Source organism: Lynx rufus, unplaced genomic scaffold (assembly GCF_022079265.1).
Source record: "Lynx rufus isolate CCGP_SWC_20201006 ecotype Redwood Valley unplaced genomic scaffold, mLynRuf1.p SCAF_5, whole genome shotgun sequence".
Lineage (NCBI taxonomy): Eukaryota > Metazoa > Chordata > Mammalia > Carnivora > Felidae > Lynx > Lynx rufus.
Window position 1 is genome coordinate 65,326,401 of NW_025814867.1, and position 20,371 is coordinate 65,346,771.

The 20,371-nt window shown below is 37.4% G+C and overlaps 1 protein-coding gene across 2 annotated transcripts in view; it reads left to right on the forward strand.

Annotated features, from left to right (window-relative positions):
- Window positions 1–2,131: 2,131 nt before the first annotated feature.
- ECT2 (epithelial cell transforming 2) overlaps window positions 2,132–20,371 on the forward strand; it is a 64,069-nt gene continuing 45,829 nt past the window's right edge. Inside the window, exons 1-12 of one of the 2 annotated variants that reach the window (XM_047099296.1) lie at window positions 2,132–2,169; window positions 5,852–6,003; window positions 7,358–7,437; window positions 7,542–7,634; window positions 9,663–9,845; window positions 12,010–12,099; window positions 12,948–13,055; window positions 13,996–14,069; window positions 16,275–16,405; window positions 16,554–16,669; window positions 17,812–17,874; window positions 19,232–19,454. In XM_047099296.1, coding sequence (XP_046955252.1) covers window positions 5,874–6,003; window positions 7,358–7,437; window positions 7,542–7,634; window positions 9,663–9,845; window positions 12,010–12,099; window positions 12,948–13,055; window positions 13,996–14,069; window positions 16,275–16,405; window positions 16,554–16,669; window positions 17,812–17,874; window positions 19,232–19,454 — 1,291 coding nt within the window. In that variant the 5' untranslated portion in view covers window positions 2,132–2,169; window positions 5,852–5,873. The remainder of the gene's footprint in view (window positions 2,170–5,851; window positions 6,004–7,357; window positions 7,438–7,541; window positions 7,635–9,662; window positions 9,846–12,009; window positions 12,100–12,947; window positions 13,056–13,995; window positions 14,070–16,274; window positions 16,406–16,553; window positions 16,670–17,811; window positions 17,875–19,231; window positions 19,455–20,371) is intronic. The other variant, XM_047099295.1, reaches the window with a different exon arrangement.

The window sequence follows — 20,371 nt, forward strand, 5'->3', positions numbered from 1 at the left end:
CAGAGACAGCATGAGCAGGAGAAGGGTAGAGAAAGGGAGACATAGAATCTGAAGCAGGCTCCAGGCTCTAAGCTGTCAGCACAGAGCCTGACGCAGGGCTCAAACTCACAGACTGTGAGATTATGACCTGAGCCAAAGTTGGACGCCCAACCGACTAAGCCACCCAGGCACCCCCAGAATATGTTTTAATTACATATATTAATATATATTAAACATACAGAATATGTTTCAATATATATTAACTCTCACAACAGTACTATGAAGTACTATTAAACCCTTTTATAGAAGGTAAAACTGAGGCACAGAGAAGTTAAATAACTTGCTTGAGGCTATACGGATAGGAAATGTAAAAGGAGGTCACATGGTTATGAAATGGAAGAAGACTATTGCCTGTTCGTTAGTCAAACTGCCATATATCCTAAAAGCAATCAAGTATAGCTTTTGCTAGGCTAGCATACATTTCATGTGCTGATACCACATAGTTAGTCATTAGATTTGTGTGTAAAACTAGTTTAACATAGACCAGTGCACAGAGGAAATAGGCTGCTTCCTTCGCTGGCTTAATATATTTCAGTGATGAGAATTTTTGGAATGCTGGGCACACCCCGGTTTCAGTATGCAAAAGCACATTCCAAAGTGAAATTTCAATTACTATTTTTTTTTTCCGTTTGCCTTGACAGTTATCACAGCATTGTAATGAAGGGCAGACTGCAAATATTCTTCATTTATAAAGGAGGAAATCAATGATTACCAGATTGTGTCACTTTTTAGATTACATTATGAAATTTTCAGGTGTTCTAAGTTGGCCTGACAAAATCAGGAAAACTTGTAAATTCTCACCTGTGTGTGAGGTTCGGAAGTATTCCATTCCAAAATACAAGTTTTCCTTCTCTTACTGGAATTTAAGATTTGGGCAAAGGATTCCCCTCCTTTCCTTAAATCAGAGATTAGGTGGGAACCCTGGGTGGGGGATAATTTTTTTTAAAGAGATAATATTATAGGGTATTATATTTAGAAGTTGAAGAAAATAAAAGATTGTTTTTACAATAGCAGGACAAATGATAAAATCTTGGCTAGACTTCACAGGAAAGAAAAGATCTCACCGTGAGGGGAGGAGGCAGCAGGAAGCTGCTCACTCTGGCTCCAGGGAATCTCCCTAAGTATTTTTACATTTGTTCAAATACAAGCTTATGTTTAAAAAAAAAAAAAAAAGTCCGAGAAACACTAAGAATTTATTCCAGTCACCCGTTAAATTTGCCAGACCAGAGAAGTGCCTACATACATCAGAATTTATTTATTTATTTATGCTTAAAAAAAAACCTTTAATGTTTATTTATTATTTTGAGAGACACAGACTGTGAGCAGGGTAGGGGCAGAGAGAGGGAGGGAGACACGAAATCCAAAACGGGCTCAAGCCAGTTGTGGGGCTTGAACTCACGGAGCACCAGAGCCAAACTCTGATGCTTAACTGACTGAGCCACCCAGGCGCCCATACATCAGAATTTAAATAACTGGCTGCTGATTTGAAGTCTACCTGGAGAGTCCCCGAATTCCTAAGTCCTGGCTCTGTCACTCCAACAGAACTACCAAAGTGAAAACACTTTTCGCCAACTTTAAATAACATTCCTAAAGCAGAAAGCATACAGGCAGGAAAATCAGCTCCAGGCAACCCGTAGGGGCACAGATTTAAAGGATTTAGTGACACTTAGTAATAAAGTTGGCAGGGGAGAAGAATCCACTCAAACTTGACTCAGGAAATGGGATGTTTACTGAGTAAACAAGCGGTGGCCACAGACACACCTGCCACTCCCAGAGAAGCCCAAGAGCTACCACTTGCACCTTCCGGCCACATCCGGGCACTTCTCTTACAACCCGCCCCCCCCCCCCCCCCGTTCGGACGTCTGAGCCGTTGGGTTTATTTGAAACACACGCAGAACCAATCAATCGGCGTCTGAGGCTAGGTGGGCGGGGAGCAGCGGCCAATCACCGCCCCTCTGGAGACCCCAGCCTATGGGATGGAGGTTGACATCACGCGCCAATCGGCATGGCTTTTAGAGAAAGCGGCTCACTTTTTGAATTGTTTGTTGCTGACACCGGCGAGGAATGGCGGTAACAGTGAGGGGAATCGGTGCTTGAAAAGGTGGACTTTCAAGGCGATTTTTGAGAGTGGTGAGGACCTTGTGGGTGTGGGTAGGGGAAGTGGGAGTGGGCCAACCTTCCCGGAGCAGTGGACCCCTTCTCTAGTCCGACTGCCCCGCCCCGATGACCGCGAATTCCGGAGCATCCCTGCCCAGGCTTCCTGGCTCTGGAAACCCCCCCACCGCACTCCCGACAGCTGGGCCGTGACGCGCAGTGGGATCCCGAAGTCCCCCAGGTTGCTGGGCATCTTCACCTGCTCACCTGGTTAGATATTTCTTCCGGAAGAATGTCTGGGTGAAGGGAGGGAGTTGGGAAGAGTGCTCTCGACTAGCCGCATTGTCCTCTGCGGCTCTGGCGGCCGGCAGCTGCAGTCTTTGTGGGCTTATCTCAGAGTGTTTAGTGGTTTCACTCTAAGATTCTTCTTGGTGTCTTCTCTGTAGGAAGCTTAGTTTTTAGTTTTTAAAACGCCAGCTTATTCCGGCCTCTCCCCAACCCCTCCGCGTGCGCCTTCCTCCCCGGTACAGATTTGTTTGGCTTGGTGGTTAAAAGTGCAGCCTCTGGAATCAGCCGGGGTTTGAATCCCTGTTTTAATGACTTGGGTGGTTACTTAACCTCTCTTTTCTAGGCTTCTTTATGAGATGGAGACAATAATAGTACCTGCCTCTTAGGATTGTTTCAAAGATTAGATAAATACAAGTAAAAGACTTAGAACAATATCTGCCACATATTAAACATTAAATCGATATTAACCAAAATTTTTATGTTAACACTAATGTTATTATTGTCAGTAATAACAACCATCATACCCACTATTGTATTTAGCTCCTCTGAAAGATGATTGCTTTAAAAAAAAAAAAAGTTAAAGGAAACCTAAAGTGAGTATTTAAGTGACAGGTTTTCTGTTTGGGATGAAAAGAGGCATGTTTTGCTGTTATTTAGTCAAAAACTGCTTGAGTATGTTCTTGGAATGAGAAATAAGCTTAGTATAGTTTATGAACACTGATCCTCTTGTCTTTATTTAAAAAGTTTACAGGGTGCCCTGGGTGGCTCAATCCATTAAGTGTCTGACCTCAGTTCAGGTTATGATCTTGTAGTTTGTGAGTTCGAGTCCCCAGCCCTGTGTTGGGCTCTGTGCTGACAGTTAAGAGCCTGGAGCCTGCTTAGGATTCCGTGTCTCCCTCTTTCTCTCCCTCTCCCGTTCGTACTCTAATCTCTCTCTCTCAAAAATAAATAAACATTAAAAAAATTTTTTTTAAAAAGCTTGCAGAATACATGAATATGAAAATGTAATTAGTGCATTTCCATTTGTAATCAGAGTGTTGGATATTGTCATCAACTTTCCATGCAGCTCTTTTTTTCCCTAAAATTTGAAGCTATTTCAGCAATAAATTGATCACATATAGTATTATCAGAGACAATTTTAATTTTTAATTACCTATTTTGATGATATTTAAACAGGCAAAGGAGAGGAGTGCCTGGGTGGCTTAGTTGGTTGAGCCTCCCACTCTTTTTTTTTAAGTTTATTTACTTATGGGTGAGAGAGAGGGAGAGAGAGCACAAGCTGGGGAGGGGCAGAGATTGAGAGGGAGACACAGAATCTAAAGCAGGCTCTGAGTTGTCAGTGCAGAGCCTCACCGAGGGGCTTGAGCTCACCAACACTGAGATCATGACCTGAACCAAAGTCAGACACTTAGGTGTCCCAAGCCTCCCATTCTTGATGTTGGCTCAGATCATGATCCCAGGGTCATGGGATCGAGCCCTGTGTCCAGCTCCATGGTGAGTGTGGAGCCTGCTTGACTATTAAGAATCTCCCTCCTCCATTCTTTAAAGTATATTAGTTCATCTCTCAACTTTTAAGTTTCTTTTAAGAGAACTTTGAATGAAAGCCTTTTCTTTTTCACTGGTAACAATTACATGTAAGAGACTTAACCAACAAAAAAAAATAAGGGCTGGATAGAATATGTTGTTGATTCTAAATAAAGACTCTTATTAGCAACTATTGGAACATTCCTTTGGAGATCCTTAGAATAATGATTGATACAGATGTATGGGAAGACAATAAAAAATGTCTACATTGTGAATATTAGGAAGGTTAGCAATTGTTGCTCATTTTAAGATGTCATCTATTAAGTTTTCATGACAACTAAATTTGATTTTCTTTCACCGATTTGAAAACTGAGTGCAGAGTTAGATGGGAACCTGAGTCGCCTGGCTTTGAAGTGCTCACCTAACAATGATGCTGAGGTCTGTGGTTATCGTTAGTGTGCATATCTTCACTTCCGGATGTATCACCATCCAGAAATGATGCTAATGATACCGTACTGTTTCTCCACAGCATATAGTTTACTTAAACTATTACTTTGATAAAAACCAGGTGGATGATATTTGTATATTTTATTAATCTAAAAAAAGTAGGGAAGTATAAAATAGATCAGACATGTACCTCCAGATAAAGATAGGACCTTCTCTCTATATTTGTCCAATATTCTGGAAATTAACTTAAATATAATAATAAACTTACATAACAACCTTTGATTTGAATTGATGAAAATTCACTTAACTTTTCTTTATTCCCTGCTTGCCTAACTTTTCAACTCTTAAGTCCTGGAAGTCTAAAAAAAAAAGATTTTCTTTCATTGTCTACAGTCATAGTGACACTAATCCCTGCATAATTATCTTGTTAAATCTTTTAAAGGAGAGATAACTGTAAAGTAATAAGAAAATACAGTTAAGCGGGCAATCCACTTATACATGAGATATACAGAGAAATCCACAGAGAATGAGTCAAGAGCAGTGGGTTGGGGGTTGAAAGATGTGCTAGGTGGAGAATTGAGCACTATTAAATGTAAGTGGGTGTGGAGTAAATTGTGACCTGTGTTTAAAAAATGTTGAGAAATACACTGTGGCTGGAGCATACAGTATATGTGGAATGTGGGAATTGAACAGGAGATGAGGTTGAATAGGTAGGCTAGGACCAATTTTAAACCTGATGGTGAATTTGGACTTGGCCTTCTCAGGAGGAGTGCCCATGGAAGTTCTTAAGCAGGGAGGTGATATGGTCACTTTTGTTTTTAGGACTATACCCCAGGAAACCATGTGGAGAGTGACCTGAAGAAACCAATGATAAAGTTGTTTGGGGCTGTTGTATTTGACCATTGTGGCATTGAGCACAGAGAAGAGGGACCGGGTCTCAGCTCTTTTTTTCCTACAATTTGATGCTGCTCTGGCAATAAAATGATAATAAGAGATACTTCCTATGAGGTTCCAGAGTACTTGAGATGGGATTGATAGGGATTTGGGGGAGGACAAAGAACGTAGAGGAAAGAGTAAGGATAGATCTAGTTTTTGACTGGGATTATTTGAGAGATGGTAATAATATAATGAACATAGGAAGAGGAATAGGTTGGTTGAGGGCAAAGGTGTGGGGGAGGGAGACAGAATATTTATGAGTACCTTCTGAATTTTCATTATATGTTTTGAGTACTTTTCATACATTGTTATTTTTACTATATTCCTATGAGTCATGCATTAGTATCTTTATTTTACAGAAGAGGAAACTGAGGCTCAGAGAACTTCAATGACTTTTCTTTGGTTCAGTATTAAGAAAAATGAGTAATGCTACTTTTTATAGATTCTAGATATAAAAGTAGAGCCTCTAATGCTTGTTTTTACCCAATGATCATGTATTTTTATTCAAACTCTATTTTTTCAGTCATCGTAGAAGAGTACAAACAATGGCTGACAGTAGTGTATTAACATCCACTATTGAAAGGACAAGCTTGGCAGACTCCTCTATTTTTGATTCTAAAGTTACTGAAATTTCCAAGGAAAATGTACTTATTGGATCTGCTTCATATGTTGAAGGTAAACCTGTTAATCAGCTTTAAAACACCAAATCACTATTTTAATCCTAAGCTTACTAACTAGGGACTTAGGATTTAAATGTAATACTAACTGTTAAGGTAAAGTACAGGTATTCAGTAAATATTTGTTGACAGAATCTCTTTATACTGTGTAGATTTTTTTGTTTTTATTTTAATTCCATGTTAGTTAACATACAGTGTTAATATTATTTTAAGGTATACAATATAGTAATTCAGCACTTCCATACATTACCCTCTGCTCATAACCTATTTAACCCATCCCTCCCACCCCCTCCCCTTGGGTAACCATCAGTTTATTCTCTATAATTAAGAGTGTCTTGCTTTGTCTATTGTCTCTCTCTTATTTTTTCCTTCTGCTTGTTTGTTTTGTTTCTTAAATTCCACATGTGAGTGAAATCATATGGTATTTGTCTTTCTCTGACTTATTTCTCTAAGCATAATACTCTAGCTCCATCCATATTATTGCAAATGGGAAGACTTCATTCTTTTTTTTATGGCTGAATAATATTCTATTGTATTTATATATACCATATCTTTATTCATTCATCAATTGGTGGATACTTGGCTTCCATAATTTGGCTATTGTAGATAATCCTGCTATACATATAGGGGTGCATGTATCACTTTGAATTAGTGTTCTTGCATTCTTTGGGTAAATACCTAGTAGTGTGATTGCTGTATCACGAGGTAGGTCTATTTTTAACTTTTGAGGAACCTCCATACTGTTTTTCAGAGTGGCTGCGCCAGTTTGCATTCCCACCAGCAGTGCACAGGGTTTCTTTTTCTCCACATCCTCACCAACACTGTTGTTTCTTGTTTTGTCGACTTTAGCCATTTATATATACGGTGTAGATTTTTGGTTATTGTTTGGATTAATGCTTCCCAGCTTTGAAGGAGAAAGCATCTTATTGTTCAATATTGCTTTTTTCTGTATGGGAGGGCAATGTAGCTGCAATACTGTTAGCTAGAATTTATTCAGTTATGACCGGTCAGGTGAAGAGCCACTTCTTCACTTAACCGCTTTATAAATGGGTCTGTCCTGAAGCAGCATCCACTGTTGAAGAGGACGGCTGTGCAAGATAGTGAATGCTTTTTTTTGATTAGGAGGGGTGCTGATGTTTGTATCTACTACAGTGTGTTTTCTCTTTCTCTAAAGTGATAGATGGCCAAATTTGTAAAAATAAACTAGGAATTAAGTCATTTTGATTTGAGAGAATATTATGATCTCCTCAAAGATGGAAAACATGCCAGATATAGCCAAAAAGAGATTAAGGAACTGCTAATTTTGATGTTGTTACCTGATAAACATATTTAAACATTTTTGATTTTAATAGAAGAAATGCCTCAAATTGAAACGAGAATGATATTGGTTCAAGAAGCTGGAAAACAAGAAGAACTTATACAAGCTTTAAAGGTATGGAGTTTTAGCTTTTTTTAAAAAAAGGTAATTTTTCTTCCATCAGCGTTTAAATAATTTTATAGTTTTCTTAATCTTATACTTAAGTCTCTTTTCCACAGACTATTAAAATAATGGAAGTCCCTGTTATAAAGATAAGAGAAAGTTGTCCTGGAAAATCGGATGAAAAATTAATAAAAAGTGTTGTTAATATGGTAGGTCAAGCATTTCATTGCATGTGGCATGCTGCACTACTCTTGATTGTGTTCTTATATTCCACTTAATGGTGATTGGACCTAAATTAGGCACAAGGTATATTTTGTGCACTTCAAAGCTAGAGGAATAGAAACTTTTACATTTATTTTTAAAATTTGGATATTTCTGAAACCCCAAACTATAGTATGTTTCATAAGTAGCAAAATCCTTACTACTTTGTTCTTGTTAAATTTAAAAGTCACATCATATGTATCTACAAAGATCTGATGTTTTTCTTTCTTTAAACCCTTTGGCTTTTTTTTTTTTTCCATTAATTTTATGTTTACTCAAAATTCTTGCTTTATTTCCAAATTATAAATCATAATAAATGACAGTCATCAGGGAATTTGTCCCAGCATATGAAATATATCTAATTCTGTATTAGCAGTTATATTAGTTTGTGAGGGCTGTGGTAACAAAATACTGAGACTGGGTGGTTTAAGCCACAGAAATGAAATGTATTTTCTCAAAGTTCTGGAGGCTAGAAGTCTAAGATCAAGATGTTGGCATCTTGATCTCTCTTGAGATCTCTTTCCTTGGCTTGCAGATGGCTGCTGCTTTTTTACTGTGTCTTTCTTTACATGGCCTTTCTGTGCATGCACATCCCTGATACCTCCTGTGTGTCCAAGTTTCCTCTTCTTAAAGTACACCAATTAGACTGGATTAGAGCCCACCTACGTGATCTCATTTAATCTTAATTACCTCTTAAAAGGCCCTATCCAAATATAGTCTCATTTTGAGGTATGGGGTTTAGGGCGTCAGTGGTTTAGGACGTCTTGAGGATACACAATTCAGTTCATCACATCAGCCTAGCAATAAAACCCAAACAATTTACTGATCTTTCAGAATTTTCTTTTAAATGGTTCTGTTCTTTTGGGGCGCCTGGGTGGCTCAGTCAGTTAAGCGTCATGATCTCACAGTTCGTGAGTTCGAGCCCTGTGTCGGGCTCTGTGCTAACAGCTTGGAGCCTGGAGCCTGCTTCGGATTCTGTGTCGCCCTCTCTCTCTGCTCCTCCCCCACTCGTGCTCTGTCTGTCTCTCTCTCTCCTTCAAAAATAAATAAAAACATTAAAAAAGAATTTATAAAAAAATAAATGGTTCTGTTCTTTTTGCACAGGAGCCATGCAGGTACTTAAATACCTTCATTCTTTTTTGTAAATGCACATTATAAAATTTTATGCTAAATGGTAACTTGCCTTTTTATATCCTACATTTGCTGTGTTGCAACTGCCAACATATTTCATATCTTTCTATTTCTCTCATATATACTGAAATGATTAAGTTAATCTGCACCCTTTTTGTAGATTAAAAAAAATTTTTTTTAATGTTTGTTTATTTTTGAGAGACAGTGTGAGCAGGGGAGGGGCAGAGAGAGAGAGAGAGAAAGACACAGAATCAGAAGAGGCTTCAGGCTCTGAGCTCTCAGCACAGAGCCTGATGTGGGGCTCGAACTCACAAGCCATGAGATCATGACCTGAGCCGAAGTTGGATGCTTAATTGACTGAGCCACCCAGGTGCCCCCCCTTTTTGTAGATATTAAGTGCCATAGTATCCTATTTTTGTGAAGATAATTTATGTAGGAAGAACTATAAGTGTGGCATCATTTTCTGGGTGAGAATAAAAAGTAATAGTGGATGTATTTCTAATGCATCTTGTGTCAAAATGTATATACTTAAAAATCGTTTTAATTTTATGTGCATTGTAGGTGATTTATAATGACTACTAAGTCACATTAAAAGTTATGCCTTTATGATATTAATATTCAAAATTTAATGCCAATATGGATGGAGATATGTATATGTAAAAATACAAATAAGTAATGAAATAAGGCTGTTTACTATTAAGTATAATGATCACTGTGTGATTTTACAGTTTACTACAAATATAAAAATAAAAATGTTGAACTGGTTTTTAGATTAGTTATTTGAATTAATTTTATAATCTATAAATAATTTTTTTTTCTAATAACCACCTGGAAAAAAAATCAAGGAAATTAAAGTACCCTTTGTAAAGATGGAATCAGTGGAAGAACTTGAAAGTTTGGATTCTCCAGAATTTGAAAATGTATTCATAGTCATGGATTTCCAGGATTCTGTTTTTAATGAGTTATACAAGACTGATCATAGAATTATTGGGCCACCAGTTATCTTAAACTGTGCCCAAAAAGGAGAGGTAAGAAAATACACATTTATCATGACTTTTCAAGGTTAAATTTTTATTAATGAATTTTCTGAAAATTCATGAGCAGAAAAATCCTGTTAATTGTTGGGAGTATGTAATATTTAGAATAGGGATAGTAGTGGCTACTTTATTATAGTCCTTTAAATCTTTCTATTATAACTTGCAGGAGTGAAAATCTAAGACTTTTGAAAGTTAATAATAACAACTAGATATTTGTGTGTATATATACCAGCAATGTCTTGGGAAGAAATAATTTCTTTTTTTTTTTTTTTTTTTTTTAATTTTTTTTTTTTCAACGTTTATTTATTTTTGGGACAGAGAGAGACAGAGCATGAACGGGGGAGGGGCAGAGAGAGAGGGAGACACAGAATCGGAAACAGGCTCCAGGCTCTGAGCCATCAGCCCAGAGCCCGACGCGGGGCTCGAACTCACAGACCGCGAGATCGTGACCTGGCTGAAGTCGGACGCTTAACCGACTGCGCCACCCAGGCGCCCCAGAAATAATTTCTTAAACTTGGCTTCCAGAAACGTATACACGTACATAAACTTATTTTCTTTCATAGAACAGATACACATTTCCATTTTTATTAGTTACCGCATGGTTTAAAATTATTTTAGCTTTTTGTTTGTTTGTTTTATATTGGGTTGTAACTTTATTTATTTCAAGTAATCTCTATACCCAGCATGGGGCTTGAACTTCCTGCCCCAAGATCAAGTATCACATGCTCTTCCAACTGAGCCAGTCAGGCACCCAGATTTTGTTTTTGTTTTAAAGTTTACTTTTGGTGGGGGAGGGACAGAAAGAGGGAGAGAGAATCCCAAGCAGGGTCTGCGCTGTCAGAGCAGAGCCCTACATGGGGCTCGATTGTGCCACAACCATCAGATCATGACCTGCAAAATCAAGAGTCAGGTGGCTTAGTGGACTGAGCCACGCAGGTGCCCCACCCTCCTCCAGCCTTCACCACCGACTTTTTGTTTATAAATAACATTTCAGGCTAGAGTTGTAATAAAGTTAGTCCCTATTCTAACGGTACCGGGGGGCTCAGTTGGTTACTGACTCTTGATTTAGGCTCAGGTCTTGATCTCATGGTTCGTGAGATTGAGTCCCATGTTGGGCTCTGTGCTGACAGTGGGAAGTACTTAGGATTCTCTCTCTCCCTCTTTCTTTGCCCCTCGCCTGCTCACTCTAGATCTCTTGTGCGCTCTCTGTCTCTCTCTCTTTCAAAATAAATAAGCTTAAAAAAAAAAAAGTGGTGCTTTCAAAAATCAAATAAACTTTTTAAAGACCAAAATTATGAAATAATCTTGTATAATGGTGGGAATTATATATTTATACATTTTTTTTAAATAATTTTTTTAACGTTTATTTAATTTTGAGAGAGAGAGACAGAGCACAAGTTGGGGGGGGGAGAGACACACACACACACACACACACACACACACACACACACACACACACACACTGAATCTGAAGCAGGCTCCCAGGCTCCGAACTGTCAGCACACAGCCCGACGTGGGGCTTGAACCCACAAACCATGAGATCATGACCTGAGCCGAGGTCAGACGCTCAAACTACTGAGCCACCCAGGTGCCCGATAACATATTTTTTTAAACCATTCTCTTTCTATTATACACACACACACACACACACACACACACACACACATATATCTCCATTGGTTAAATTATTTACTATTTTCATTTTTTTAGCTCAAAAATTGGAACATTTGATTCAAATATATGTCATTTGCCTAGTGTTCATTATAAAATATCTTTGAACTATTTTAACTCTAATTGGAAATTTTTACAATAGTGGATGGAGTCTGAAATTTTTGCTAGTAGATAAGACTTTGAATATGTCAAGGTATATTTTAAAACTGGAGGTTTGCACGTAAATATATTTTAATTTGCCATTAGTAAAGTATTTAGATTATGTGTGTCAAATATGATTTTGGAATCCTGGGAAATGTTTTTATTGTAAAACTTGTAATTTTTTTTTTGTTTTGTATCAAAAAATGCAAGAAATCTTTGGATTGACAAAGTTGATTTGGATTGACAAAGTGGAGGGGGAAATATATTTAGCTGGGGAAACATATGTTTTGTTTTGTTCTCTACTATAAAGAAAGCTGACAGATTTAAAACTTGTATCCTTCAGCCTTTGCCATTCTCATGTCGTCCACTCTACTGTACAAGCATGGTGAACCTAGTCCTGTGCTTTACTGGATTTAGGAAGAAAGAAGAACTAGTAAGTATTTTAAAACATTCTATTCAAGGAATATTTCTTCTAGCCTAATAAGTTTAAACTGACATTTTTTGTGGGTGGTTATATCATGGTTTTATTTAAAACATATTGAAGGACAAGTTTTAAATTTTGTGAAGAAACATTCTGAAGACCCTTGTAAAGAAACCTTTTGAATTTTTTTTTTTTTTAACGTTGATTTATTTTTGAGAGAGACAGACAGAGCTTGAGTGGGGGAGGAACAGAGGGAGAGGGAGACACAGAATCTGAAGGAGGCTGCATGCTCTAGGCTCTGAGCTGTCAGCACAGAGCCCGACGCGGGGCTTGAACCCACGGACCATGAGATCATGAACTGGGCCGAAGTCGGATGCCCAACCGACTGGGCCACCCAGGCGCCCCAAGAAACATTTTGTTTAGGATGGCAGGCATATGAATGAACAGAAATACTTCATAACTATCATCTGTTCAAATTGTCATTTTGTTAAGTATTATATCAGCCACATTATTTGAAGTTTTTGTTTACAAATTGTAATTTATTTTTTTAATAACATTTACATTTTTTAAAAAAATGTTTATTTTTGAGAGAGAGAGAGAGAGACAGAGCATGAGCAGGGGAGGGAAAGAGAGAGAGGGAGACACAGAATTCGAAGCAGGCTCCAGGCTCTGAGCTGTCAGCAAAGAGCCGACACAGGGCTCAAACCCAGGAGCTGTGAAATCATGACCTGAGCTGAAGTCAGATGCTTAATTGACTGAGCCACTCAGGTGCCCCTGCACATTGCAATTTCATGTTAAACATAATTTAAAATTTTTTCAAGTTAATCATAAAGTTAATGTTGCTTAATTTTTCTTTTGAGGTCAGATTGGTGACATTGGTTCATCACATGGGTGGAGTTATTCGAAAAGACTTTAATTCAAAAGTTACACATTTGGTGGCAAATTGTACACAAGGAGAAAAATTCAGGGTATGTAAACTTGGGTGTATTTCAATATAGCATTTTGGGGGGATGGATTTAAGCCTATCTGTTTCTCCCATTATTTATTGAGGATCAGAAATTCAATTTTTGCTACATATGCATTTAGTAAAAATTTTAAATTGTAGGAGTGTGGTCCTTTCGATTTTAAGGAAGCAATGGAACCTGAGTTAGGTCTTAAAATAAGTAGGATTTGTGAATGAGTAGGATTGTGGAGGTTGGTAGATGGGTAACATTTCAGGGAAAGGTTGGTTGGTGAATGAGCATTGGTGAATGAGAGTTGGGAAGTGTTGAGCAGATATTTCACTCTTGTCTAAATGGTCTTAATAAGAACAGAGCTATATTCTTATAAAATAGTTCTAAGATTTAACTAGTGAAAACTATAAAAGAATGGGAGAAGTTACTTCTATTAGAATTAAAATCTTTAAGTTTACACTTGAATATCTTAGGGAGAGTTTATCACGTTCCCACCCTCCATCAGTGTATTTATGTAACAAATGGTAATTTTGGGGTAATAACGAATTCTTGGGAGGTATACTTTTCAATTCATATCTTAGTTTTTAGTGACTTAATTAGATATTTTCCTCTGTTGTGTTGTCTTGGGGGTCAGTACTTCCAAAAGGAGGAAACCCAGAGAAAGGAAACACAGAGAAAGGAGAAATAGAAATGTAGCAAAATAAACTTAACTTCAGAGTTGTATTTATTTAAAATAAGGAAATGGTTTAGACATCATGGAACTTGTTCTAAATTATTTTAACCTAAGTTGTACAATTGAAAGACAAGTTTTTGTTGATTTTTATTTATATTTTGTCATAAAGTAGATGAATAATCTAAAACTCTAAAAAAAAGTATGTATAAAATTGCTTAGAACTTCCATCAATGCAGTTATTTAGGGTGAAAATTTATCGTAATTAATGCTCTATATTTTTAGATTGCTGTGAGTCTGGGCACTCCAATTATGAAGCCAGAATGGATTTATAAAGCTTGGGAAAGGCGGAATGAACAGTAAGTATTTAGAAATTCAGTAGTTTATTGTTAGAATTAAATATATTATTAAGGTAAACCTATGTGCCCCAAACCCTAAATTCATAGCTAGTATAGACAAAATGAATTCAGTCTTTGGGTGGCCTAAGGAATAAAGTCTAGGAGGAACATAGTTATAAAAAAATTATAAAAAATTGAAAGACATCTGTGGTACCTTTTGACTTTACCTTGTGAAATAATTGTGATTATCATTAGCATTCTTTTTTTTTCAATTTTTTTTTTAATGTTTTTTTATTTATTTTTGAGACAGAGAGATAGAGCATGAGCAGGGGGGGCAGAGAGAGAGGGAGACACAGAATCTGAAGCAGGCTCCAGGCTCTGAGCTGTCAGCACAGAGCCTGACACGGGGCTCGAACTCACGGACTGTGAGATCATGACCTGAAGTGGATTAACTGACTGAGCCACCCAGGCACCCTGATTATCATTAGCATTCTTTTTCCCCCCAAGATGTTATTTAAATTCAAGTTAGTTAACGTATAGTGTATTATTGGTTTTAGGAGTAGAATTTAGTTATTCATCACTTAGGAGTATATAAAACCCAGTGCTCATCACGACAAGTGCCCTACTTAATGCCCAATATCGATTTAGTCCATCCCTGTACCCATCGCCCCTCCAGTAACCCTTTCTGTAGATAAGAGTCTCTTATGGTTTGCCTCTGTTTTTATCTTATTTTATTTTTCCTTCCCTTCCCCTATGTTCATCTGTTATGTTTCTTAAATTCCACATATGAGTGAAATCATATGGGATTTGTCTTTCTGTGACTGACTTATTTCACTTAGCATAATACACTCTAGTTCCATCCACGTTGTTGCAAATGGCAAGATTTCATTCCTTTTGATGGGTAATATTCCATTTGACACTACATCTTTATCCATTCATCAGTTGATGGACATATGGGCTCTTTCCATAATTTGTCTATTGTTGATAGTGTTGCTATATGTTTACATTGGGGTGAATGTGCCCCTTCAAATCAGTTTTTTTGTATCCTTTGGATAAATACCTAGTAGTGCAATTCCTGGGTTGTAGTGTAGTTCTATCTTTAACTTTCTGAGGAAACTCCACACCCATTTTCCACAGTGGCTACACCAGTTTGGATTCCCGTCAACAGCTTACTAAGAAAGTTCGTCTTTCTCTGCATTTTTGCCAACATCTGTTGTTTCCTGAGTTGTTAATTTTAGCCATTCTGACAGGTGTGAGGTGGTATCTCATTGTGGTTTTGATTTGTATTTCCTTGGTGATGAGTGTGTCTGTTAGCCATGTCTTTGGAGAAGTGTCTATTCATGTCTTTTGCCCATTTCTTAACTGGAGTATTTATTTTTTGTGTGTTGAGTTTGATCAATTTTTTAAAATTTTTTAGTGTTTATTTTGAAGAGAGAGAGTGCGAGTGGGGGAAGGGGAGAGAGAGAGAGAGAGAGAGAGAGAGAGAGAGAATGAATATGAAGCAGGCTCCAGGCTCTGAAACTGTCAGCATAGAGCTGGACATGGGGCTCGAACCCCTGAACTGTGAGATCATGACTTGAGCTGAAGTTGGACGCTTAACCGACTAAGCCACCAGGCACCCTGATAAATTCTTTTTAGAGTTTGGATTCTAGCCCTTTATCAGATCTGTCATTTGTAAATATCTTCTCCCATTCTATAGATGGCCTTTTAGTTTTGTTGATTGTTCCCTTTGCTGTGCAGCTTTCTATGTTGATAAAGTCCTAATAATTCATTTTTGCTTTTGTTTCTCTTGATAATAGTTTCATGCATCTGGGTATTTAGATCATGTTATGTTTTTTATGTTTATCTGGTAACATTCTAAGTGGTGATTGCACTTCATAGCCATGTTAAGCTCTCTGACCTCGTAATTCCTTGCTATTCTACTTCATCATTATTTAACATTTCATGAAACCATAGTAAACCCCTGGAACACAGAAAATTTCATGTCCAAAGCAGTGAGTTGAATCTTGTAAAGACTACTCGTGATCAAATTTTGTCAGAAGTTACTCTGAGATGACTGAGAACACATCAATTTTTTTTTTTTAACTGATGTTTTTATGAACATTTCAGGACCACATGTAAAATATTTTTGACATATGGATTACACTAAAACTTTAAGAATTAGTATAGATTTATAAATTCACATTTAAGTTAAGCTGGTTTTAGAACAGTATATTTTGTTTTTAGGGATTTCTGTGCATCAGTTGATGACTTCAGAAATGAATTTAAAGTTCCTCCATTTCAAGATTGCATTTTAAGTTTCCTGGGATTTTCAGATGAAGAAAAAACCAATATGGAAGAAATGACTGAGATGCAAGGTAGAATTTAGTATAATTTAAAAGTTATATTTTTGTATTTTCTTCCCCACTCTTGCTTAATTCCCTCCTGGTGAATATGCCTCTCTACAAATTCAGGTTTGGAGATAAATAGTTAAGCTTATTTATGCTTGTATGCATTTCTTTTTAGGAGGTAACTGTTTACCTGTTGGAGATGAAAGATGCACTCACCTTATAGTTGAAGAGAATATAGTAAAAGAACTTCCATTTGAACCTTCGAAGAAACTTTATGTTGTCAAGCAGGAGGCAAGTAATTGTAGAATAATTATAATAAATATAATAATAATAAAACTCTATAGTTTTATTTTTTAATAGACTTTTATTTTAATTTTGTTATTTTAAGTAGGCTTCACATCATTGTGGGGTTTGAACTCAGGACCCTGAGATTAAGAGTTGCATGCTCAACAACTGAGCCAGCTAGGTGCCCTAAGATGGGTTTTTGAAAGATACTACTAATAGTTTCTCTTTTCTTTTCCTTTTTTGTTTTTTAACGTTTATTTAGTTTTGAGAGATAGGCAGAGTGCAAGAGGGGGAGAGGTTGACAGAGGGAAGCACACAATCTGAAGGAGCCTCCATGCTTGGAGCTGCCAGCATAGAGCCTGATGCAGGTCTGAAACCCACGACCTGTGAGATCATGACCTGAGCAGAAGTCAGTCGCTTAATCCACTGAGCCACCCAGGAGCCCCTTCTTCTTCTTCTTCGTCGTCGTCTTCTCTGTCTCTGTCTCTGTCTCCTCCTCCTCCGTCTCCTCCTCCGTCGTCTTCGTTGTCGTCTTTGCCTTCTTCACCTTCTTCGTCTCCTCCTCCTCCTCCTCCTCCTCCCCCTCCTCCCCCTCCTCCTCCCCCTCCCCCCTTCTCCTCCCCCTTCCCCCTTCTCCTCCATTTTATTTATTTTTGAGAGAGAGACAGACAGACTGAGTACTAGCAGGGGAGGGGCAGAGAGAGGGAGATACAGAATCCAAAGCAGGCTCCAGGCTCCAAGCTTGTCAGCACAGAGCATGATTGAGGGCTCAAATTCATGCACTGCAAGATTGTGACCTGAGTTGAAGTCAGATGCTTAACTGACTGAGCCATCCAGGCTCCCCTCTTTTTTTTTTTTTTTTTTTTTAATGTTTATATATTCATTTGTTTTGAGAGAGTGAGAGAGCTCAAGCACGGGGAAAGAGAGAGAGAGAGAGAGAGAGAGAGAGAGAGAATTGCAAGCAGTCTCTGCACTGTTGGTGTGGAATCTGGCGTGGGGCTCAATTTCACAAACTGTGAGATTATGACCTGAGCCGAAATCAAGAGCTGGATGCTTAACCCACTCAGCCACTCAGGTGCCTCACTTAATAGCTTTTCTGAGAAGGTAAAATCTTAATTAAAAAAATTTTTTTTTTGTCTCTCACCTAGTGGTTCTGGGGAAGCATTCAAATGGATGCCCGAGCTGGAGAAACTATGTATTTATATGAAAAGGTATGCTTTTTTTGTCCCTTAGTCATTTGCTCTGTGAATTTGGTGATATAAAGATAACGCTTCTGTCTGAAAAGAGCATATAATTGGCATACCAGTCATCTTTTACGTCATGTTTAGGAGTTTCAGAATAATTGGATAATTGGATATTGAGTAATAGGCTGTGTAGCTTTAAGTAAAACTTCAATGCAGTAGATATTTTAATCTAATCTATGTCATTCTGTGCTACTTCTTAGTGATACCATTATGAACAATAACAATCCTATCTTTAGAAACTTAGAATCTTAAGGAAAAGATGGATATACAAACAGTTACAGTGTAGAATATGTGCTATAGTTGAGTAATTATTTTAACTAACCTCACTCTGAGAGACTCAGGAGGGACTGAAAAGAGCAAGTAAGTGTTTAGTCAACTTACTAAGTTAACCTTGTACAGACATTCAGGTTAGATAGCAGGTGGGAGATGGTGTTAAGCTTGAAAAAGCAAGTAGTTTAGTTTACTATGGCTTTAGAAAACTGTGGGAAGGGCCAACAAATATAGCTTATGATGTAGGCAGAATCAAGGAGTTTATAATATGTTAAAGAATTTGGGAAGTATTGGGAGCCATTGAATAATATTAAGGATTGGGAACTGGTGAAGAATATACTAGGTAAGGAGTATTGGGAGCCATTGAAGAATATTAAGGGGAGAGATGTCATTAAAAAAATGACTCTAATAGCAGATTGTAAGCCAGGAAGATGCAGCCTTCGTCCTAGATTGGTGAAAAGTGGTATCATTCACCAAAACATGAAGGGAAGATTTTCTTTATTTGGAGATTTAATTTGAATGGAATATTGAAGACAAGGTACAGATTTATTATGTTTCTATAAAATCTAAATAGGTACTATATTGTCTTCTGACTCTTTTGTTCTCAAGGTTTTTAACGTAAAGTTTAAAATCTGTGGTTAAAATATCAAGAGAGAGCTTTTAAAGTCAAGTGTTATTTGGCAAATATTGGAGAGCAATATGTCCAGGTGCTGTGCTAAATGCTAAGGATACAGTGAACAAAATATGAATGGTCCCTGCCCTCCAGAGTTTATGGCCTAACAGGGGACTAGACAGTAAACAAGCTTACAGATGAATACGTAATGGTGATAGAGCTATGAAGAAACAGAATGAGGTGCTTGGGGTTAGGCAATTACAGTGGTCCCTTGACTATTATGTTTTATGAATCTTCTGAATTACCTTGGCAGAGTGTATAGTTGTAAAATCATTGTGCAAAATCCAGGTTTTGTCAAACTTGTAAATACATTTTTCTTCTGTTCCTGTCTCAGTATAGAACCAAGGAAGTAAAATAGAGCTTTTGTGCTTTTGATTGCAGGCTAATACTCCTGAGCTCAAGAAATCAGTGTCACTGCTTTCTCTAAATACCCCAAACAGCAATCGCAAAAGACGTCGTTTAAAAGAGACACTTGCTCAGCTTTCGAGAGAGACAGACATGTCACCTTTTCCTCCCCGTAAGCGCCCGTCAGCTGAACATTCGCTTTCTATAGGGTCACTCCTAGATATCTCCAACACACCAGAGTCTAGCATTAACTATGGAGGTAATTCACATTTTAAAAAATTAATGATTACAGTTTAGCAGAATGGAATAATTATTAGAGTATAGGTAAATCACTACTACAGTGAACATGAAAGGTTCTACCTTTTATTACTGTTGTTCTTGCTGAGGAGAAAAGGCACATAAAAATGCTTCCATGTAATGATTGCTTACTATATGCTAAGTGCTTTCTATATTTTATTTGTATATTACTGTAGAAAATGATAGAGCTGTTCAAAGAGCAAATTCTTAACTAGCAAAAAAAAGATCACAGAAGGTGTCACATGAATTATGGAGAAAATAGGTACAACTAAATCACTGTAGGGTAAGTTCAGTTTGTCTCAAATGATAGAAGAAAGCCAGCCCTATAATTAACTCTTCTCTCTTGGTCATCAGTTTTTCTCTCTATTTTTGGTTTTCAATCTGCACATAAATATGTTGTGTTTTTTACACTTAAGAAGCAATCAAAGCCTTCCCTTAACCCCATGACTCTATTTACTATCTCATTTCTCTCTTTCCTTTTATAGGAGTACTCTTCAAAGATTTACCTTGATCTATTGTGTCACTTCCTTGCCTTTCATTGTCTTTTTAACCCATTCCAATTGAACTTAAGTCCCTACTGCATGAAATTGCTCTTACTGAGGAGACTGACCTTTTTTATGCAGTCAGCAACATTGAACACGTGAACAGCTATTTCTTCCCGGAGATAGTTTTCTCTTAGATTTTGTACGTCATTTCTTGTTCTCTTTTGCCTAACTTCTCCACCTCTAACTATTGAATGTTATTTCTGAGTCATTTCTTCTCTATTGTATTCTTCCTAAATGGTCTCATTTTTAATTCCATGGCTTTAGAAACATTCATATGCTCTTGACTCCCTAATTTGTCATCTTCTCTGTCCAACTGCCTTCTTTTTTTTTTTTT